General features: G+C 24.5%; 1 protein-coding gene across 3 annotated transcripts; it reads right to left on the reverse strand.

Annotated features, from left to right (window-relative positions):
* Nucleotides 1-1,878: 1,878 nt before the first annotated feature.
* On the reverse strand, nucleotides 1,879-24,449 carry LOC145833901 (WD repeat-containing protein 44-like). 3 transcript variants are annotated; one of them, XM_082941154.1, is made up of 22 exons: nucleotides 24,365-24,449; nucleotides 23,988-24,042; nucleotides 22,536-22,587; nucleotides 22,240-22,289; nucleotides 22,082-22,127; nucleotides 20,012-20,248; nucleotides 19,074-19,179; nucleotides 18,681-18,811; nucleotides 18,247-18,338; nucleotides 11,853-11,939; nucleotides 10,156-10,230; nucleotides 8,545-8,689; nucleotides 8,064-8,205; nucleotides 7,450-7,630; nucleotides 5,580-5,721; nucleotides 5,232-5,404; nucleotides 4,714-4,836; nucleotides 4,512-4,622; nucleotides 3,436-3,639; nucleotides 3,109-3,218; nucleotides 2,689-2,825; nucleotides 1,879-2,475 (listed from the first exon to the last, which is right to left on the reverse strand). In XM_082941154.1, the coding sequence occupies exons 1-22, from the start codon at nucleotides 24,427-24,429 to the stop codon at nucleotides 2,330-2,332; spliced, it is 2,610 nt and encodes an 869-aa protein (XP_082797280.1). In that variant the 5' UTR covers nucleotides 24,430-24,449; the 3' UTR covers nucleotides 1,879-2,329. The 3 variants fall into 3 exon arrangements, with proteins under 3 accessions (XP_082797280.1, XP_082797279.1, XP_082797281.1); XM_082941153.1 differs by having other exon boundaries at nucleotides 20,012-20,251; XM_082941155.1 differs by lacking the exon at nucleotides 11,853-11,939 and having other exon boundaries at nucleotides 20,012-20,251.
* Nucleotides 24,450-24,901: the final 452 nt, after the last annotated feature.

Here is a 24,901-nt window from a genome sequence, read left to right on the forward strand (position 1 = left end):
ACCTGAACAGAAATCATATAAACTTTAAACAGTATTTAAGTCAGGTTACTTTTAAAATAAAAAATGTAGTTGTTTTTACAATTACTTTTGCTTAGTACTTTTAAAACTAAACTATAATGTACATACTCTACTTGTCTCTTTTTTAAGATAAGTTTTTAGGTATAAGCTCTGAAAAACTTCCTACTAATACTATTTAAGTAAACTACGTAAAAAAGATTTTATCATAATTTATAGGTATATCTTATAAACAACGACACGTCTAGATTACTAGAAACTTTATTTAGACTATAAAATGTTTGTAGTTATCAGCACCTATAACATTAATTTAACCCAAGATTAATGAATTGTTATATGAATTATAAAATATTAAGGTTTTAAAAACATTCTTTTTAAAATGAACGTATAGACAATTAAGGATCAATTATACCCTTTTAGTTTGTCTGGGACTACAAATAACAATTTGTGAATTAGTCATCAAATCTGAATTTTGTAGCTCTACAACAACTGAATCTATTGTTAGTAAGAGCTAGGTTTTTTACTTCAAGTTTATATAACACTATAATAATAAAATTAGCTCTGAAAGAAAACACCATAAAAAAGGACCTATATATAAGAACATTTTTTAAAACCTTGTTTCTAAGTTTTGTTTTCCGATTTAACTAAACACTTTTTTTCAAAAACAATGAAAGTTATGTATTTTGGTCTTCAACCTGGTAAATCTTCAACTGTCGTAAAAAATATAACATAGAGTCACTTTTAGGAGATTCTAACAAAATTAATGGATAATGCTTTATTCATTTCGTTTTTGAATAACCGGTTTATACTTCATATACAGTATTAAACAGAAATACTTTTTTAGATAATTTAAAAAATAGTTTAAATAGAATGTTTCATTTTAATTTAATACTTTTCATTGTACATTTTATAACATTTAAAAACTCTTAGACCACAAGAAAAAATCAAAATATGAGTTTATGTTACATGAGTCTTTTTTTTAATTTTAAAATAAACTTACTTTTTAATAAAGAAAAAAGTAAGAATGATTTAGAAAGCTACTAATTATTTTTTTGCAAAATTATTCTGACAAAATCTAAGACTAGAAAAAAAAACTAGAACAAATATTGAATATTACAAAACTTTAAGTAATATTTCTAGTTGAGCACGACTTGGGCTTATCAATATGCGAAACAAGTTAATCATTGCAGATATTCCTAACAAAAAACATTTTGACAGATACAAGCCATATACTTAAGATTTTAAAAAGCTAATAAAAACATTTATAGTAAAAAATAATACAGTACTACTGAACAAAATACTTTTAAATAAATATTAATTACATAGTTTTAATTAAACTTGTTTTCAGGTTGTAAATACATTTTAGAAGCAAATGTTGCATAGAATAAAAAAATAACTTTTTTTCATGTGCTACTTAATAACTTTAAAACTTAGTACTACTAAACTTAAAACAGCTTAAATTTACATTTTAAGTGTTTTTAGTTGAAGTTAAACTCAATAAAACTATTGAATGCTCGTTTATAAGTAAATAAATAGATGTAGAAAAAGTATATAAAGTACATAGTATATAAAGTCCGCATTCTTGTTTTAAATTATGAAACAATTAACAACAAAAAATTAAACAAGTTTAAAAAATTAATATATTAAAAAAAATTTAGTCAACAACGATGTAGATTTTTAGTAATAAAATATGAGTAATATCAATTTAAATAAATTAACTAGCAAATTTTAAATTTAAACTTTATACCGAACTAGTAAAAACTTTAATCCATTTAAAGTATTAATTGTAATAACTTATTAAGTTAAAGCACAATAAAAAAAGAGATAAACCTATTTTAATTTGCTAAAAAAACTATACTGTCATCAAGCAAGATTATACAAGCTTTCAAGTTTTAAAGATACCAAACAAAGTATTTTATAAATAAGTTAAAAGGTGCGAATAAAAACACTACTCAACTAAAAATCTTAGCATCATTGCAGGTTTATGTAAATACACAAGTATTACTTGGTAAAATATTTTTGTGAAATATAAAATTGGCAATATATAAATGTATAAAAATATGTAAAAGTAATAAAATTTACCGGGTTTTAGAGCTTTGGAATGCAATTAAAAAAATAAAAAACTTGCTAATCTTACTCGATTTTTTTAATCACGAAAAATCGCAGGTATTTTACTTTAAAATATAACTAAAAACAAAGTATCATAGCTAATATTGGCTTGAAAGTAAACTCATACATTTAGATAATTATTAATAAGAACTAAAAATCTAAAGGTAAAATAATAATTATAATTTTAGGGTTTTAGTCCTAATAATCATGATGTCATGAACACTTTAATGACGCCGACGAAATCGGCAGATATGATGACGTGTTTTTCTTTCTTCTGGTTGCTACTTCCAGATGTGATGAGGTGGGGAAAAGGTGCAAATATGGCGCATGTAACTACTTCTGTGTCGCTTGCTGGTATATAAAAATATAAATAATAACGAAGTACTTTTAAACTGAGAGCAAAAGGTTTTAAAAACAAGTACTATAATATTAAGGAAACGCCACAAAAATATTTAATTGTTACAATATACAGTGAGTTATCAAGTTTGTAGTTCAAACGTGATTAATAAAGTATGTCGATACCACTTCAATTGTTTCTTTATTTTTCTAACAAACAACACAAACCTCTCACACTCTCCCACATAATGTTTCGGTCCCTCCGAAGGCTGGTCATCTTCTGTACGTGGTCTTGTGGCAGATGGGTGGGCCAGATGTAAAATGATTTGTCTTCGCTGCCCGCTATTATGTACTTGTGATCGTGACTGCACGTGTTTTTATTCACAATAATAATACATTGTCGTATATATTTTCTATTGAAACTAAATGTAGATTTACTTATAATTTACGTTTAAATTGCAGTCTAGTAAATATTGACTAACACTTTGTCACATGGACTGTTGTTGTTGATGGTCAAGCGGTGCGGCCTAGTACTTACGTTTAAAGTGTAATGTTTTCAACTACTAATTATTTTAATCTTATTTTTTCAAAACATAACCCTACTTATTCTATAAAAACTGAATATTTTGTTGTAACGAAAAAAAAAACCTGAAGGTAGCTTTTATTTGTGAACCGGTGTTGACGTAACCTTTGTATTTGCAAGAAAGTGTCAAGTCTCTTAAATCGTACAGACGAATTCTTGAATCATTTGATGTTATCTAAAATGTATAAATAATTTTGTTAAACATTCTTTTACATAAATTAGGCAAAAATTAAACACTTGGATTATCTTGAAAATCCATACCGTTTTGTTTCTATTAGACTTTATAAAGAAAAGCTAAAACAAGACTTTAAACATTTTACAGTTTCTAATTATTTAACTGTAATGAACATTTAAAGATGTTTAGCAACCCAATCTAAAAAACAACAACTCACAAGAACTTTGTGTTCGGACGGCAAAGGTTCGACGCCGGTGATCTTGAAACCTCGGTTCTTTCTACTGCCTCTCACGTGGATCTGCGTGTAGTACTTCATCTGTTCGGTGCTGTAGAACAAGCACCTTCCGTCGTACGTGCCACAGCACGCGTACTTGCCATTCTCACAAAACGCCACTGATGTTATTATCGACTCCTTTGAATCCTGTTTGATGGAAATCGTTTAACTTGGTTTCATAGACTATAAAAATAGAAGGCTAAATGTTGCTCTGAAAGGTCAAAACGCTTTAATATAAAAGACATAATAAACTATTTTTTGTAAATTTAAAACTTATAGATGAACTAAACTGTATGTAGAGTACTGTTTGACGTGTGACTATTATGTCACAAAAAACTTTTTTGGTGTATCAATAGTATTTCTTAGAATTTTTAATTTTACAGTGTTTAATTAAATACTTAGATTAGTACTATTTCTGATATGTTTAAGAAATATGAAAAAATTTAAAAATATATTTTAAAGATACTAAGCAAAAATAATCAAAACAAAACCTTACTATGGAATTTCTTATTTATTAACTTTAGCTAAATCAACTAATAAATTTAAAACACTACAATTTTTAGTTAGCTTTAACTAACAATGAATTTAAACAAATTATCTGACTTAATTCAAAGTTGAAAAACAGAAACAGTTATCATTTAAAATTTGATAAAATTTTGTAATTTGTTAAGCAATTTGAACAAATTTTGCAGTTTAGTTAATGTGGAATTTTTCGAAAACAATCTTGAACTGTTTTAATAAAAATTAAAATTATCATGTGTCAAACATGGGTTTAAGATAAAAGAATTTAACATATAATTACAAACTAAGAAAATTTAATCCAATGAAATATGTTAATTTTTTAGATAAAATATCTAAACACTATAACCACTGTCGTTTTTAAAATAAATTACTTACTTACAATATCAATTCAAACATCTCTTATACAGCATCAAAGCTAAATAATGAATGTTTTTTTTTGAAATATATTTAATAATTCTTATAAAACCTTATACATAACTAGAATGCCAAAAAATTACATTTGAGATGGAATCGTGACCGACTTCATTCCAGAGAGCAACTTTTTTTTCAGGAATGTTCCACAATCTCAATTTGCTGTCAAGCGATCCACTTAGGAAGTACCTATCGTCCTAAAAGGCACATGATTTTAAAATATAAGCATTGCTACAACACATATTAAACATTGCACCTTTTAAATATTTCCATAAAAATTCAACAAACTTTAGGATGAAAGGCAATGGCAGTGACAAAGTCGATGTGTTGAAAGCAGCAGAGACATTCCTTCTGACTAATGTGCCACAACCGGCAAGTTTTGTCCATTGATGAAGATAGTGTGAAATAATTCTGTTCGTAAAAAACAATATCGATTAGATTTATTAAATTGTTATAGTTTTAATTTATGATGAATGTTTTAAAAGATTATTATTTCGAAACAAACTACTTTAGAAGTAAAAAATAAATTGATGCTTATTTTGTACATAACATTTTCATAAATAATAATCAGTTTAATTACTTAACAACTTTAACTGGAGTCTAAAAACGTACTTTTTAACTGACCAAATAGAACTACTTGTTATTTTTGTGTTTTAATTACAGATATTTAACAAAATTACAAGCTTTAAATGATAAATTTCTATATGAGATTTAAAACCTATCAAACATACGTATTTGTTCTAGTTACTTTATATATAAACTTTGCTTGCTTTGAATTTAACAATAAAATGAGCAAAAAATCTTACTTTCGACCACGCGAGATCGAGAACATCTGACGTGTGACCGACGTAACTCGTCAGCGGCAACGGCCTGAACGGAGAATCGTCTTCCAGGGTCGAATCCGCTGAAGACTCCTGATTTTCCGGCTGCGAGGAAGACTCGGACATGGATCGTGGCGGTGTTGCAAACACTCCTCGATCTGCAAAACAAATTAATCAACTCAAAATGTTGAACAATTATCTTCTCTGAAAATATCTTTGAATTATACGAATTATAATCAAAATATTAAGATTTTTTGTTGTTAAAAACACACGTTAAAATTTAATAAAAAAATATTTGACAAAAAATTCTTTTTTAAATAATAAATTAAAAACCGTTTGATTTCTGGTAATCGTTTTGGAAGTTACTGAAGTACTGGTAGTAGTCCTTCAAAACCCAAACCCATATAATATTGTTTTGTCCTGCAGTGGCGAGCAATCTCCCGCAATGAGAAAATTTCATGCTCCACACCGCTCCCTTTAATTTTCAATGTGTTATTAAAACGTGTACTTAACTAAATAATATAAGTTTTATTATAAATAAGTAAAAAATACGTATTAAACTTAAATAAATAAATTATATTTAATTATGCAAGATTTAAAACATTTATGTAAATAAACGAAACACCTTTTTAAAATAGTTTTGTATAATATTTAGACAGCTTTCTTAATGGTTTTTACCATAAAAAGTTGAATTAGAATAGTATACACTGTTCATTTCTTAAAACAAGGCTGACTATCTACTATATATGTGATTCTATAACTATAAAAAAATTAAACTTAAAAATTGAACTTTAATTCAAATACTGATAGTAATTTCAAAAACAAAAGTCTGTGTTTTATATATTTTTAAGAGAATAAAAAAACTATACAACACCTAAAATTTGTTGAATTTTTATAGCATTATTTGTTCGCCAACTACAAACAAAAGATAAAAACAAGCTCTAACAGATTTTTTTTGATACTAACAGCATTGAAATACATCACTGTAATATTGAAGAGCAATATAATTGACTATTACAAAGCTATAAAAACTGTATGCGCCTAACCTTCTTTTATGTTTGCAAAATTATATTTGCATTTTAGAATAATGTAAAATTTCAAATAGAATTCAAAAAAACTTACAAGTATTAGCTTTATTTATCTTTTTTTTTAACTTTTATAATAAATAAATTGATTTCAAACGGATTATAAATAAAAAGAAACTAAATTAAATTAATAAAACAAGATTTAGATGTTTTCCTTTTTTGATTATAGTTTATAAACATCAAAAATTATTAAGTACGTTTTAATTAAATAAACAAGTAGTTAACATTAAACATAACTATACAAATCTAAAGGAGATATTTTTTTTAAATAAAAAACTTTTTTTAAAATAAACCACTTCTACTCAGAATCATATTACTTATAAAAGTAAACACTTCTAAAAATAAGTTTAAACGTAACGAACTTAAACACAAAATACTAATTCGTTTTACAAAACTATTATTAGCGCTTAAGCGTTAAAAAATAATTTAAAAATCAAAGTAATATTTACAACTTCCGTGTACATTTAACAATATAAATAAAAACATAACAAGCGAACAATGAAAAAAATGTTAAACAAATACTTCAAATGATAAAAACAGAACAAAAATATCAATACTATCAATAGAAAATAAGATTACAATTGATAAATTTTATAAATAACTTTTCAGAATTACATGACACTCAAAAAAGTGTTATGCATCTTATTTTATGCTTAAGCTTTTATTTTTTGGAAACTGTAAACTTTAATGACTACTTTTTAGGCGTTTATCTTAAATATTTTATAAGTTTTCCCATTAACATTTAGAATTTTACAAATAGGAGGTTAAGCATTTTTAAAAACTTAGTAGTAAAAGCTTTTTTACGACCAACTTTTAATTTTAGACACTTAAATTTTTTTTTCATTTGGTGCTTTTGGCAGCTAGTTACAAATTAAGTCCTACTTTTACACGTAAGTCCTGAAAGTTTTTAAACATCAAAATAAGTTATTCGAGTTTTACAAAATTTCATTATCATATTAAAAAAAACTTAACGCTTTTACTTGTGTACTAAGATATGATTTACTAGATTGTATAATGTATATATGGGTGTTATTTATAGCAAACAGACCAACTTTATAAGAAGATTAAGTTGTTAAACCTTTAGCTTTATTACTTAGTACATTTGAAAATAAACTCACTACATGAACGTTGATATCTTGCACGAGTTTGAGTTTATTGAACTGGTGCTGCCCCTTGAGGCTCGATGACACTTTGTACTTGAGCTCACTGTTGTCGTCATCGGAAGACACGTTCAGTTCCGATCTGGTCGTTTCATCTTGAGCAGCCAGGATCTTGCTCTGTTTCGCTTTCTGCAGCACTCTGGAAAACCTCGTGTTACAATATAAACTCATAATCTTCAGAATAAGTAAATAAAACGATGGTTTTAGAATAAGATTGCATGAAATTATCTGTTTAACTCAGGATTTGATAAAAACTATTAAAGTATTGAAAAATGTAAATAAATAAACTTCAATTTCATCAAATCAAAATAAATACGGGTAAAATAAGCAAGACCTATGTCGAAAAGATATAAAGTACAAACACTTGTGGATTTTATTTATAAAAAAGTAGGTAAAGGTCACTAAAACAAGTATTAATGGTTAAACAGTATCATTTCTGTAAAACTAAGTGTCTTTAAAATATTAATTATTAATTTTAAAAAACTTGCAACTGTTGTAAATAAAATTCAGCTCAAAGTTATAAGGAAATTTTTAAAGGAAGCAAACACTTACACACTGAGTAAATTACTAACTTATCAAGTTGAGACTTGCTAATGTTTTTGGCCTTCTTCGCTTGGTTATTCAAAAAACCTTTTAGTTTTTGCGACTTGATCCTCAACTTTTTACCAGTTATTTTATTTCCTGTGGAGTTTGAACTCGACGTTTCTCCTTTCTCTGTATAATAAATAGTGTTATGTGAATTATGTTTTTTGATAAGAAAATACAATTATTACTTTAGTTTTAAACGCAATGAAGATTTTAGCCATACTTTTGTACCTTATAACTTAAGTAAATCATAAATAAAACAATATGGTATAGTATTGTGTAAAATATAAATGTAGTTTTAGATTTAAGTTAAAAAAAACTCGTTATTAAATAATCTAAAATAGTTTCTTCCGTAGTTCTTCTTTACTTAACTTAAAGGTATAATAAATAGACATTTTTTTCTTAGAGGCATTATTTACAAAACAACATAATTTTTGCTTTCAACAGGGTAGAAAATATCACGCTGACCGAGTGAGGGTATTTCATCAGATGCAAGTGAAATACTGTCATGCTTGGAAGGTGTGTTGTTCTGACTTGTTTGGTTGGAAGGGCAGTTAAATTCCTTCGTTCTACTCATTATTTGAAGAGATAATGGATTCAAGTACTGAGAAACCTGACAATTATGAAATATTTTTTCTTTACAATTTAAATAGTATTTAACATACATACGTGTACCCACAAAGTAGTAAACTGTAATTTTTTATTAATCAAAATATATAAAACTATTAGGAATTTAAGCACATTTAATCGATATTAGAGTTTAGAGAATTTTTAATTAAAATATTTTTGTAAGATAAAGCGTATCAAGTTACTCATTAGGTTATTCAAGGCCTTAGACTTTTATGTTTAATTCGCTTTTATTTTCAAATAGAAGTTTGTTTTGTCACGAGATAGTATTTCTAGAGACCTTTTTTATTATAATAAAAGTTTAAAATAAACTTGTCTATTTAAAAAAAATAATAAATAATTTCCTAAACTCATATTGTTTTTCACTATAAGTCTTATCTATTTTCAACTTTTCTAAAAATTAAACCCTTGTATCATCTGAAACTTAGGTCTGTTTTTTTCGAAATACATTAAGATAGCAAAACATATTTAGTCATAAATATAAGAACAATATTACAAATATAAACAATAAACATTGTAAAGTACATTATTTAATTTATAAAACTAATTCATAAATAATTCATTTACAAATATTCAAATTTAATGTTTAACTGAAGCAGAAAGTATGTTTTGTAAACAAAACTACTTTTTATTTAAAGTTTACAAAATAATGTATTGGACATCATATGCTTCACAAAAAGAAAACTATCTGTAGTTAAACAAACTTTAAATTTCAAATAATATGATAATATATTATCTACTAAGAATTTACTTTTCTTAATGTAAAAGTCAAAACTAAAAAGAAAAATTATTGATTTTTGTTCTAATAAAATTATTGATTTCAAAAAAGCTAGATATGCTTCCAGTATAAAATTATTCCATACAAATAAGTTTTTTATGCTTGAGTTACATATGAAATAATTGTACATGAGTTACTATTAATGTTTAAAAAATATTTTTCATCAACTTTTAGTGATATTTAAAAGTTTAAAACAAAAATTTTATATATCTAATAAAATGAAATAATTTATTCAACCATAAATAACTAATTTGTATAAAATTTATTATCAAAAAACTTTTAAATAACAATTACAGGTTTAAAATAAAAATATAATTTATTTGTTAAGGAAATAACTACTTCAATCATAAATAAATAATTTGTGTAAATTTATTATAGTTAAAAACTAAACCAATCAAAATATGTTTACTATATTTTGACAATGTTAAAACGATACCAGAATACATTAAATTATAAAATCAAGGCTCTGCAGAGTATTTAAAACGTTTAACAGTTCTCTTACTAAAAACTTAAAACTTTTTAAACTCAACTAGTTTCAAATTTTACAAATACGTCATATGTTGAACTATTAAAACTTGAACTAATTTACTTAAATGCTTATAACTTTACAGTTGAAAACTAATAATTAAATACTCTTAAAATTTGTTTTTTTCTATTTATTTTGTGGAACCTACTTGTTCGGCAGCAGTACTTAGTGGCATAGTCTGTCCGGTGTCCAAATTTCTCACAATCACAGTTGACAGTATCTCCTTTGTAAATTTACACAATGTGAAAAATATGTTGTAAGTTAAGTGACCAATACTTGTAATAGGAAAATAAAATTACTAGTAACTATATATTGAATTTAACTAAATTAAATTTATTATTGCATCTGTAATTATTATACTATTGTACTTTATAAGTATTAAAAAAACTTAAAAACAACTATAAAGTTAAATTATTGCTGTTCGATTTGATTTACTATTAGAATATAAAGAAACAAACATAATAATTTACTAAACAACCTTTTTTAAATAATCATAATTTTTATTTTAGTACTTATCGTTAACTATAATATTAACAGATGGACTTTTTAAGTTCAAAAAAATAAGTTCATAGTTTTAAAAAATACAACAATTCTGGATAACAGATTAAATGTTTTAATTAGTTTTATACTTTTACAAATAAATACAATAGATAATTACAGTGATCGTTTATCTAATAATTAATAGGCTAGATTAAAGACAAAAATTAGAGTAAATAAACTTATATCTCTGACTACATCACCAAACTTTATTTTAATCCTTGATTGTAAAGAGTTTTGACTAAGTCTATAATTTTTTTGCTTTGATGTGTTTAACATACTTATCAATTAATATCAGTGACCTCAAAATAAAGGATTAAACTGATAACTAGTAAAAATTTTAAAGCTTGATTATATTTTAAATCATTGTTGTGTGCCACTGTTGCATTTAGATTAATACTTACAGGTTACTTGTTAGTAATAAACTAAAATCATGCAAAAAAAAACATGCAAGTTATTTCGTAAAATAACTAAACTTACTTTGTGCAACTTTTTGTATAAAAATTAAACTCTACAACAGGCTATAAAATACTTAGGGCGCTTAAATGTACTGCGAAACTTACCAGTTTAAAAACTATATATTGAATATTTTTAACTTCTAACTAACTTTTCTATAAAGAGCTTAATTGAAGAGAGTATATAACAACTTATTTAGTCTGAAAAATGTAAAGACAAAAGAGAGCTAGATGCTAATTAGTTTATTGCTAAATTAAAAATTATTTTACTGTTTGTTTCAATTACAAATAAATTACATGTAAGGTCTACCAACTGAGCTATAGTAAGAATTACAAAAACCTTAAAATTTTTTTTTTTTAAGGCTTTACGTGTTTATCCTGTAATCATAAATATACAAAGATAATTAAAGTGAACAGTGGTTAAATTAATTACTTAGAAAATATTATTTTGTATTGTAAAGATAAATTAAAATATTTAATAAAAACAGCAGTAAACAAAAATTGCTTTTTAAGTTACAGATAATAAAACATAAACTTATTTTCTATATTTGTTATATAATTAAACTTTTGCTATTTTACAACATTACAAACATAACTTAAAAATTAAAATTTTAACAAACATGATTTTAACTCTGATTATTGTGATAAGTTTTATCTTACTAAAATTTGCTATATACAAGGTCCAACTGTGGTAGTTTTCAATACACTTAAATTATTAAATGTTTTTCAATTAGTAAGAAAGTTCAGTTCAATTTAAACCAACTACTGAGCTGAACTAATGATTAATTCTACGAAAACCACCCGAATTGACATGCTAATTATTCTACATAAAGGGCTGCTACACACAACATACTATGTTAGGATGAGAATCCAGTGTTATTACAGACTTCTTGGTTAGTTTTGACCATTGGCCCTTGTTTTCGCCAAATAATTTCAATACCTGTGATCCATTATACAACACAAAAAAGTTTAGTTCGCAGGTAGATCAAATATGGTTTGTTGTTTCAAATGTAGTCAAAATTACCCATTAAGAAATATCAACAATTGACTAGTTTTAGACTTTGTTTATATATTTTTTATTCCAAAAACTTCTCTAGTAAAAAATCTTTGATATACACAAAGTAACTTAAAAGAACTTGACTATAAATAATTTATAATAACTAATAGTTAAGCTCTATTATTCAAAAAAAAAAACAAAAATTAAGAAGATAGAAAGAAACAAGTAATTTTTAAAGTTTATAAGAACATTTGATGTAAAAAAAAAAGTTTAAGCCAAAAAGTGTACTTCTAAAATGAAAAGTATGATTTTTAGTAATTAAAAGTTATAAAGTTTATTTTTATTTTCAGATATCATACAAAGTCACATTTTGATCACTTGAGGCATTAACTAAATAGAATAACTACGAAAATATAATTACATTAGTTTTATCACAATAGTTTTACAAGTTTTGTTAGTAAAGTTTAGTTTTGTCTAAAATTTACAGCTATATACATATAGTCCTGGACAAGACATTAAATAGTATCTGTGGTGTATGATTCGATAACCAAAAGGTTTTTTCGTACACTCAAGTCTTTAGAAAAAAATTAAGCGTTTTTTTTTGGTCATCCAATAAACATACATACATATTTTAAGTTATACTAAAAAAATTATGTTAAATTTGAATCTAGGTATCATATTTTCTATATATTTAAAACAGACTAAGGTAAAATTATTCAAGAACCGGAAAATAAACAATTAAGTTATGGCTTGATGGAGGTGTAATGCAATATAATTGTTTCCAATTATTGTCAAGAAACAGTAAATAGCTGTATTTATTTTTAACTAAACACAATTTTTTTAGGAAAAACTTAACATGTATATCAAAGTTAAAACACGGTTTTATTTTTTAAAATTTCAGTGTATACTCGTGTAACTTAAATCAAATTCAATTATTAAAATGAGATTTGATGTAGGAAATCAAAGACTTTGGGAAAGACTTAAACACAAAATTTCAATAAAAGTTGTACTACAGTTTAGACTTTGAAAAGTATATATAGTAAGCTAAATATTACAAACTAAAGATTTTATATGTATAGGTTAACAAAATTTATTTTGAAATTATTCTTAAAATTGTTGACTAAAACTTTTTCGAAGGTTAAACAGTTTGTTTAACTTATTTGTAGGACTCATAAAAAACCAAAACTATATATAACCGATCAAGAATTCAAACATTCTAATTAATACCAAAAACGGCAAAGTAAAATAAGAAACATAGTAAAACTACAAACTATATTTAGTTTTTAAACAATTCGATTAATAAAGTACTAGTTACATTAAGTTAGTAATAAGTTTGTTACATACTCATGGTTGCCACTGACCGAGCTGAGAAAAATTTCCTGACTTTTCCTGACTTTTTACCAAAATTTCCCTGACTTTTCTAAATCAAACTCTTAAATTAAACTTATTCTAAAATACATATTCTATCACTTTAAACTATATAAAGCTTTCAATCTAATTCTAATACAGGTTAAAAACAACAGTTTTTTTGCTGAATTCCATCATTAAACTTCCAGTACATCACTTAAACCATCTGTGTATGATTGATGTTTGTAATAAACAGCTCTATCAGCAAAATACTTGTATCATTACCTTATAAACACAGCTTGTCTGAAAAAAGACACATTTTTTTAGCATTTCCGAGCATAAATGTATCTAGATATACAAACGACATATAAGGAACTTTTACAATTAAAACCTTGAATAAATAACGAACTTTCACAACAAAAATCTTAAAACAATAACAAATTTTTACAGTTGAAACCTTAAAACAATAACAAACACAATTTTTTAGAATTTCCTAGCATAAATGTATCTAAATAAACAAAACGACATATAAGGAACTTTTACAATTAAAACCTTAAATCAATAAGGAACTTTCACAACTCAAACCTTAAAACAATAACGAACTTTTACAGTTAAAACATTAAAACAATAAAGAACTTAATCAAATACTGTTTTTTTAAATGATGTACTAAAATTTATTTTTTCCGTTTTTTTATTAGCACTTTAACCTCTTCATCTATTAAAAATTAAATACGTTTGGTTTAATTGTAAATGGTTTCCTTCATCTGAACTGCATTCCGCTTCATTTTATTTGCAGTTAAAATCATTTGACTCATTTTATTTAAATCGCTCTCATCAGCTGCTCCTACACTTGTTGAAGAGAATCTTTTCTCTAAATCAAGCCACAACTTGTGGGCTTCATTTCTTTTCTTTTGGCACTCATTTATTTTACTTTTCATTTATAAAATATTTCCTCTTATCATTTAGTATAAAATTTGTAACAAATAAATATACTCTTATTTACTTTAAAAACTTAAGTTACTCTACAAAAAATACAATAATAGGTAAACTTAATCTTGGCATATACCTCTCTTATAACTTATTTTATAAATTTAAACAACTTTGAAAAAATTATAAAGAGGAAAAGTATACACATTAACTTATTACATAAAATACTAAACTAACTGCTTAGTTTTAAAGAACTCAATAATTTAGTTAAACAAAAAATACTTTGCTTCTAAAATTATGCTAGATAAAATTTTGTGTATATATCACAGTTTCACTATGGAAGTGTCCTTGCTACAGATCATCAATACTAAAAAGGTTACAAAATCTGCTTGTTCAAGTAGGGTACTTGTTCAATATGTTAATAGAAAATTTTTGCAGTTTTGTAAAGGATATTTTACTAATTCATACTAGATGAAGGCATTGAAAATACAATTAAATATTTTTGTAAATTTATAGGAAAATTTTGCAATATTTTTCTGACGTTAAAGGACTTTTAATTAATTTTTATCATTTGAAGGGTTTGGAAAACAAGAAATTTTGTAAATTTTAACTGACAAAATCTGAATTTTTTTTAACTTTTATCAGATTTCCTGACTTTTCCTGACTTTTTTTGAAAACCCCCCATTTTTTCCTGACTTTTGTCATTTTTTAAAATTTTTCCTGACTTTTCCTGACCGAGTGGCAACCCTGCATACTACAATATTAGTATTAACCTAAAATATTTTGTTATTATTAATCAAATATTTCAATTTTTTTTCTAAATACTCATATGTATTGTTTATAGCATTACTCATATTCTTTTGAATTAACATTAAGTATATTCTTGTAGGCTTATAAAAAAATAAAAAGTTTTGTTACGTTTAGCTGCTTTTATTAAGCATATAAACTAGACGTATTAAAAAATAAAATAATGTTTTAAGTTTTCAAAAAACTTTTTAAGTAGTTTATAATTCAAAAGTAGTATAGAAGTTATTTTGTAGTATATTTTTAGCTAAAAGTGTACATTTCGTAATATAATGTTTGATTTAAAGATATTTATATGTTTTTACTAGTTACTTTTGTTGTAAAGTCAGAACGTACTTTAAACAAGTAACAATGCTTATGCTAAAACGTATATTACACTACAATTTCATCATACTATAACAAAAATTTACCAAATACAAGCACAAGCAAAAGCTATATTGGTAAAAACATGCTCCAACATTTAAATTTATTTGCTAATAACAAGTAACAGCTTATCAAACTTATAAATAAATAACTTAAACTTTTGTAAAAAAAAAACTTTGTTAACTTTTAGAGCATTCAAAAAAAATACATAGTAAATACATGTTAGACATAAATATTAATAACGTATGTAATAATAGTTCAACTGTACATTTTAAAGACTTTTTTGATTAAAGCAAATTTTATGTCTAATAATAAAACTATATACGTATGATAAAAAACTAAAACTTCCAAAAATATCTTTAAACTTAATGTTCTTTACCATTTATTCTGTTATATAATACAAACTCAAACAGTAGTGATAATTTTAAACTTTAAACTTTATTATTTGTTTAACAAAAGCTACTCGTGTTTTAAGTTGTAAGCTACTCTGTGACTTAATGACTCTGATTGAATGATGTTAGGACTTTTTATTGTTGTAATTAAGTTATTAAGTTTTAATTTAAGACTAAAACACTTGTTATTTTTATTTGAATATGTCCAGTATTGGTACATAAGTTATTTTATTATCAATAAGAAAACAAAACTCAATTATCAAAAAGAAATTTTTAACATAATACATAAAACCTTAAAACTGTGACAAAATATAACTCAAATCTCTTATAATACTGTAACAAAAACAAATATATATTTTAAAATTTAACAAAACCTTGCATTTACTAGTAAACTTGTCTCTTCTTTTCTTTAATGAATTTGTGCTTGCCAGTGAAATACTCTTTCTCTATACATAAACTAAATTTGAACTAGGTTTTTTTATACTTAAATATAAACAAGGCAATCGTATTCTTACTGTTTTTATTGTATAAAATCTAAAAAAACATTAAATTATAAACTATTTAAAATTTGATAAGCACTAGATTGCCCCGCACAACCATCAACAAAAGTCTCTGTGACAATTTACAACCCATTTGGTCCTTTTTAAGGGTCACCAAGTAAACTTAATTGCAAAAAACCGCTGTTTTATTCTAACCAAGCGTATCCAAGTGTTTTATCACTGAAAAATTTGTGGGTAAAAATAGACGCAACGATATTGTTCACAATTCGGTTTAAATGTGAAATGATAGTAAAAGCTTGTTTGAACAGTTAATTAGTAGCCATATTTCGGGTACCTTAAGCAAAGCTAAGATGTTTTTTGCTATCATTCAATAAGCTTTAAAATGTTCTCTATGAGATTCAACAACAGACTCGATTTAAGGACAGACTTATATTGCTACTAGTTAATCAAAACTTGTAAATTTTAACAAGAAATTACTAAAAAAATATATGTCTACTTTTTTCTGTTAATGTAACAATGACAGGGTTGCTATAGGGTTTGAATTTTTTTTTCAATTTTCGAATAAACAATTTTTTGTCCAGTTTTAGTATAAAAATAAATTTAAGGTAAAAATCTGTCTTAATTAGTATAAAATTATAGAAAAAGATTTTGTAATGCTGCCTAAAAGGGATTTTATAATAAACAAAGTTATAAAAAATACAAAAAAATATATTGCACATAGTAGATTTTTTCCATCTAATCTAAACTTAACTTTTAAAATTAAAAAATTGTTTAAAATTCCAGATATTTGAGCTTTACTTTTTGCTTAACTTGTTAAATTCCAGGTTTTATGGCAACCTTGAAAAAAGTAAAAGTTATAAATACTCAGTTTAAACATAAAGTTGTGGCCAAACTTTTTATTTAACATCACTAACTAAGATATTTAAAATTAAATATAATATATTCTCTAATTGAAATCTTAAAACCATTTTTAGTTTAAAACTTTAGGGTCTATTTTCAACTTACTCTTCAACTTATAAATATCTTAATACTGTATAAAAACACAACTTGCATTTTCTAAGAACTAAAACTGTACTTATGAGTATACTATAATCAACATGACTTTATGTCTAATACTAAAATTGAATATCTCTAAGATAGATTAAATTTCAAATATAAACTACTTACTCTAATATTTCACCCTGCTATTATATTAAATTTTGCTAAACTTCACTTATGAAAACAAAAAAACTTATTATAAAAATATATCAAAAATATTGTTTATAAATATTTTATAAAAGCTTTTACTATTTCCTAAATTTGTCTTATTTCTAAGTTGTAACAAAAGGATCTGATTTACATAATTATATAATGCAAACTTTAGGGTTTACAATAAAATACTTAGCTTAAAAGTCATAGTTTTTCATAGTTCAAAAAATAACTAATTATTATGCAAAGCTTAAAAATAACATGGGCTATATTTTATACCATTATATTAAAATTACATAAAAAAAAAACTTCTTACCTTACTTAAGCTAATAAGTATTTGTATATTGAAAAAAAATATTATAATTTAGATACATTGTAAGTAACATAAGAAATTTTAAGCAAGAAAATGTTTTTTTGTTCAATTTATAATTTTTTTTTTATTCTAACTTTAGTATTAGTTTTAGTGTTTTATAAATAAGTTAAAAGAAAAATTTCATCAATGTTTTGCAGCAAGAAAGTATCTATGTGAGAAACGTTAAATTTACATAAGTAGTTTACAATTTTTAAATATTTAGTTTTTAAGTTTTTTGAATTGACCAATTGTTAATTTCAACTTGAAATTTCAAAAAATAGAATTTGAAACACAGTTTTTAAAACAGTGAAATCAAGCACTAACAAAAATTAACTGATACAATTCAACAAATTATAAAAAAACAAAAAAACAAGTACCTCATCAATATTTTTGTTGCTAGAAGTTGATGTTCTTTTCAACGAGTTACTTTTGTTTGGTGATTGCTTGACTTGATCTTTTCTCACACAATCTAAACAGTATTGAATTCAAAACTAATCAAAAATTTCAAATTACAATAATGTTGATAATACTAGACAAACTTTACTTGTATGAACATTTGACTTGTAACTACTATTTAAAAATACTTAAAAAGTAGTTTTTTTTTTTTTACTTTATCTTAAAAACTTGTAAAACATCATATTTACAGTAGGAACATAGATAAGGTATTTTTATATTGAATTCCCGCAATATTGCGTACCCTAGAGTATAGTAAAGTAGTAGACAAAAATCAGTAGAACTTTAACTTTTAATTGAAAATATTTGATAGTTTTAAAAATAATTTACTGTTTTGGATAACAAACATATAATAAACCTTCATTAGGTCCAGATTTAAATGGTGTGCTTGTAGAGTTTTCAATGGTTTCTTCATTACAAGTTGTAAATGCTGCAAAATCTTTCGTGATGTTGTTAACTGTTGTGTTAGGAGTTTGTTTGCCCTCATCGCTATGAAAAAAATATTTATTTGGAATTTATTTCATTTAAACTTTTCGAAAATATTAGATAAACATTTAGATTGCTTCAATTTGAAAAACAACATTTTTTACTACTTTTTAATTAACATATTTTTCTTTACAGTAAGCTCGCAACGGTTCTGATTTTATTTTAATAATTGTACACGTAATAATATATTTATCCGAAATTCAAAACCTCTCAATTTTATAAGAAAGAAACTAGTGAGAGGTTAACTATTTCACAAGTAACTAACAACAAATGTTTTTTGAAAAAAGGTAGTGGCGGCCTCTTCGGAATTTTGCCTGGTTTTGGAGGAGGTGGTCTTTTAGGTCTGTCACTTCTGATGGGCGAGGGTAAAACTAATGAAATACAAAACATGTTACATTTTATACATATTAAAATGAATTTCTAACCTCACAATTCAAATGTAAAAATAATTTACAAACAGCAAAAATATGTTGACTTCTGAATAATAATTTTCTAAAAAATAATACTGCTCTTTTATACAAAACTATTCATATTATTAAAGTCTACAATAAAATGTATAACAATTTTTTTATTGAGTTTTTTTATTAAAACCAAGTTCAGTTTGAATCTTAAAAAAATATATGATTGCCACAAATTTTAAATTTGTTAAATTTAAATTTAAAAAAGAAGTCTAATGATGAGAAAATTTGATAAGCCGCTGCTATAGATTTTTACTTTACCTAGAAATTATTATATATAAAAACTATTCTATTTCCAAAAAGTCAACTAAGTTTTTATTTTATACTCATTTTACTGTTTGGAGTACTTTCAGATTCTTCTTCAGCAAACAAGTTGAGTATCAAAAGATAAAAAAATCACAAAGAACAATTGACATACCTAAGGACGATTTGAGAATTTTAAATACTATAACATTGTTACTGTAATCAAAAACAAAAACACTAATTGATTTTACATCTTATATTTACTACAACTTTAGTAAAAAAAAATAATCTTTAACTCAAAACATGTTATTAGTATAACTTGTTATTGAAATTTAGTATCAAAAATATAAACTACTTGTTTCTAAATTTGTTAAACTTATATTAGTCCTGATAAAATGCATACACCGTTATTTCATTAAATTAACCTTAGCAACAAAATTTAAACTACAATTAAAGCATTTAATTTATCATATTACTTTAGGAAAATATCAAAAAAAAAGACCTGCACTAGAAGTGGCAGTTTGAGAGTAAATAGGCAAGTTAGTTGGTCTTTTAATGCATGGAACTACATGTGCTTCTTTACTTGTATCGAATGAACAAGGGGTTGAAACTTTGTTACTGCTGCTTCGTGAGATTTTACTTTCATCATTCACAGGGTGCAACTCTTGTGTTGGCACTACATCTGGAGGTTGGGATTTTGTTGAATTTGCATCTTGATCAGCTGGTTTGTCATCTTCTTCTGCTTTTATTAAAAAGATTTTAGTACTGCAAATTGTAGTTCATAATACAAATATTTTTGGCTAAGCTTTGAATTAAACAATTTTAGCTTTTTAAACGGACCATAACACACACAACCATGGTTGCCACTGATCAGGCTGAGAAAAATTTCCTGACTTTTCCTGACTTATTCCTGACTTTTTACCAAAATTTTCCTGACTTTTCTAAATCAAACTCTAAAATTAAACTTATTCTAAAATACATAATCTAACACTCAAAACTTTATAAAGCTTTCAATCTAATTTTAAAACAGGTTAAAAACAACAGTTTTTTGTTGAATTCTATCATCAAACTTCAAGTACATCACTTAAACCATCTGTGTATGATTGATTTTTATCTAACTAAAAAAGTAAACTTTAGTCAGAAATAGCATAGAAGTTGTAAAACAACCTATAAGTTAAAAATATCTAATAATAAAAAGTATTTACTTAAAACATGTTTTACTTATATAAATTTTACACTTAGTTTTATAAAATACTACCCAAAATATTTAATAAAAAATCCTTAAATTAAAAATCAATTAAAAAAGAATATACTTAAGTAACTGTAATAAAAGACATAAAAAAGTAAACTATATATCTGTTGTATAAAATATTTCATCTTATCAAGTAGTATAAAATTTGTAAGAAATAAATATACTCTTATTTAATTAAAAAACTTAAGTAATTCTACAAAAAATAAGTAAACTTAATCTTGGCATATACCTCTCTTATAACTTATTTTATAAATTTAAACAACTTTGAAAGAATTATAAAGAGGTAAAGTATACACATTAACTTGTTACACAAAACACTAAACTAACTGCTTAGTTATAAAGAACTCAATTATTTACTTAAACAAAAAACACTTTGATTCTAAAATTATGCTAGATAAACTTGTGTGTATATATCACAGTTTCACTATTGAAGTGTCCTTGCTACAGATCATCAATACTAAAAACCTTACAAAATCTACTTGTTCAATATGTTAATAGAAAATTTTTGCAGTTTTATAAAGAATATATTACTAACTCATACCAGATGAAGGCATTGGAAATAAAATTAAATATTTTGTAAATTTCTTGAAAAACTTTGGATTTTTTTCTGACTTTAAAGGACTTTCAATTAATTTTTACCACTTGAAGGCTTTGGAAAACAAGGAATTTTGTAAATTTTAACTGACTACATCTGGCTTTTTTTTTAATTTTATCAAATTTCCTGACTTTTCCTGACTTTTTTTCAAAACCCCCCGTTTTTTCCTGACTTTTCCTGACTTTTGTCATTTGTTTAAATTTTTCCTGACTTTTCCTGATTTCCTGACTTTTCCTGACCGAGTGGCAACCCTGCACAACTTCTAATAAATTCAGAGGAAAAACAATATGCAACGCTTAAAATCTTTATAACTATAATTTTTGTTAAGACTTAAAAAACATTCTGTTTGAAAAATACAAGCACATTACACCAACAAATAAAAAATAATGTTTTAGAACAAGACTTTTTATTTTTATTTGTAAATTTTTTAAATAACTGTTATTTAAAGAATTTAAATAAAACTTAAGAATAACAAAAGTACAAAAATGTTAAAGTTTAAGTAAGTTTAAATTGGTATAAAAAAAAAAGAGTAAAACAACTTATTTTATAAATTTATAGCTCTAAATATTTAATCCTGTAACACATTTAGTTTTGATAATAAAATATCAAAATACTTGATGAAAAAACTTAATTAACTAATTTAAATTATTTTTAACAAAAATTCAATATTTTGTTTGTAAGCATACAACTAATATTGCAGTAAAAAATCAAATATGTAGGCAAACCTTTATTTTTAATCAAGTCTTTCTCCATGGAACCTCCTACAACAATCTATAAATAAAAGTAGATGAAGTGCTGTATTAAATACTAAAATAAAATCTAAATGTTGTTTACATTAACATTAATCTAAAACTATATACATTTAAAAAATTATTTTACTTACTTTTACTGAAGATGGTTCGGTTTTAAATGGGGAAGTTGGAGATGCTTGATCTAAAAAACATATTTGCTGTAAGAAAAATAAATTAACCCATGGATTTGGCTTTTAAAAAAGCTTGAATCGCTTGAGTTGCTTGAATATAAAACATAACCTTAAGTGATGTGTTCTTATAAGTAATTGATTTACATTGTCTAAACAAGACTCAAAAAAGTTGAATTAAAATTACAAAAAATATTTGTTTAACTTTTGTCTGGTTTGCGTTAGAAGTATATGAATCACACTATTTATACTTGACTAACCATTGATAAGTGCAGTAAGATTTAGACTACCATTACTTATGTCTTCATTCTCCTGTAATTAAAAAGCATAATAAACAAAAAGTATTTATCAAACACAAAAGTAAACTAGAAATATTTTATTATTTGTTTTTAATATATATAACTCTAAACTTCATCAAACTCATAGCTCACAAACAGACAAGCATTTAATATTTCTACAGTAGTGTTTACTTATATATCTAATTTTTTATTGATATAAACATCTGAAATCATACGTTTTAAATATAAAGATTTTTCAATAACTTTTCAAAAAAAAATATTTCAGAAAATAAAAACTATGTGTTAATTAATAAATCAAGTTTAAATTTAGCTATAATTGTCAGATAGAAAGCATGTTGGGCACTGCCAGCTGCTGATAAATGAGTAAGTTGGTAATAAAAGTTGTTCAAGTAGTTTGTTTCTTGTCGCTTAAGCCAATCTTTTTAAATTGTACACTGTAGTATGTACATAAATTAGTTTATTGTGCACAGAAATTTCATTGAGTTGCAAACCCTTTTTTAAGAAATTCTTGAATAATAGTTGTAATAAATGTAGTCATAAATACAAATTATCTATGATAGAAGTTTTTTGTAACATACATTTATTTACTAATAAATATAGCGTGCAGAGAACTTTTCTTACTGGACATATTATTTTAACTGCAAAAAACACCAGCTTAAGCTACTATTTTTTCATTAATATTTTGTATAATTTATTTGTTATTTCATTTTTTATCACAAATTTAAGTTTAGTTTTATAAAATAAAGTTTCTTTTAAATAATGTTTTATTAACAATACATTTAATGTAGTTTATAGTATGTACATAATTATTAGGTAACTATATTTTCTATGTTTAGTGTTTATACCAAGTTTGGTAGCAAAATTCCGGCAAATCATAATATAGGTTAAGATATCCTAGGCCTTCTAAACTATATAAATAAAATTGAAGTCAGTTAACTAATACCAATTTAAATCAAAACATATATTCTTATAGCTTTACATAATTAATTAGTTATAGGGTAGACTTTCACCAAAAAATAAAAAGTTCAAGTCTTTAAAACTAACTAAAGTTCTTACCATACTAGCTTATACATGACTAACAATTCAGTACAAAATTTAAATTATTTTTAACTGTCAAAACTAAAAAAAAGAATAGATTTTATGTCAAAACTTAAAAAAAACAAAAACTCAAAGATAAAAAGATTGCTACAATATTCAAGCCATTTAAAACAAAAACTAAGCTGGGTAGTACTTTATCTGGGATTTAAAACAATACATAAACTAGTAGAAAATACTCTCCAATGAAAAACTAGTAGAGTTTATAGTTTAAAATTTTACTTGGATCTTCATAGAGTTTTTTATAAATAGTATATATAGTTTGATTAGCAAAAAAGTACTCAAAACTATTTTTTTAAATAAAAATTTGTAACAAACTTTTTGATTTAGGTTAATCTCTTCTGTTAGTTCAGCATTTTCTGTGCTTTCCAATCTAAAAAAGTATTTTTGTACTTTATTACTAAATGCCAAACTTTAGTATATTTGACAAACATTCTAAAACGTTACAACTTTATTGAATGTATTTATAAATACTTTAATAAATTGATTAGCTAAAACATTAATAATAAAAAAATAACCATTATAATGGTAAACAACATAAATTTAGCACAGACTTATGTTTTAAACTTACAACAGTCAAAAAAGTTACTAATTAATAAAAGTTTGTTTAATTATTTAAAAATTAGAAGTCATGTATTTGTTTTACCATTGTGAAGTGTTATACATACAAACTTATATATAATTAAACTACATACTGAAGGGCTGGAAACTGATCACTTGCATCAACAAAGTCTTCATCTGAATCAGAACTAGACCACATTTTTTAACATTTATAAGCCTGTTAAAAAATTTACAAATAAAACAAAATTTTTACGAACGAAACTTAGTTCGTAAAATAAATTTTTGAAAGAATAAATTCTTATTTCTCCTCCAGTAGTTGAGATCTCTCTATTTGTTTTCTTAAAACCAAAACATATAAAACAAAATTTATTTAGATCACTAATTCTATAAAATTCTTTAAAATTAATTTAAAAAGTAGTGTACAAACTGTACACTGATTTATTAATCATTTTCAAAACTAAAATCCTAAACTTATATTATTTTAATCAGTTAAAATAGTTCATGTAAAACATATTTCATCCTTCTAAGAAAGAAACAAGGATATTAAAGTGTAGGATAAAAAAATTATAAAACTCTGATTTTTTATAACCAGTAACACAATCTTAATGCATATGTATACTTTTAAAAATACTCTGATTACTTAAGTATTGGATTAATGCTACAGGATTTTT

The sequence above is a fragment of the Thalia democratica genome, chromosome 4 (genome assembly GCF_965202585.1).
Source record: "Thalia democratica chromosome 4, ktThaDemo2.hap1.1, whole genome shotgun sequence".
Taxonomy (NCBI): Eukaryota; Metazoa; Chordata; class Thaliacea; order Salpida; family Salpidae; genus Thalia; species Thalia democratica.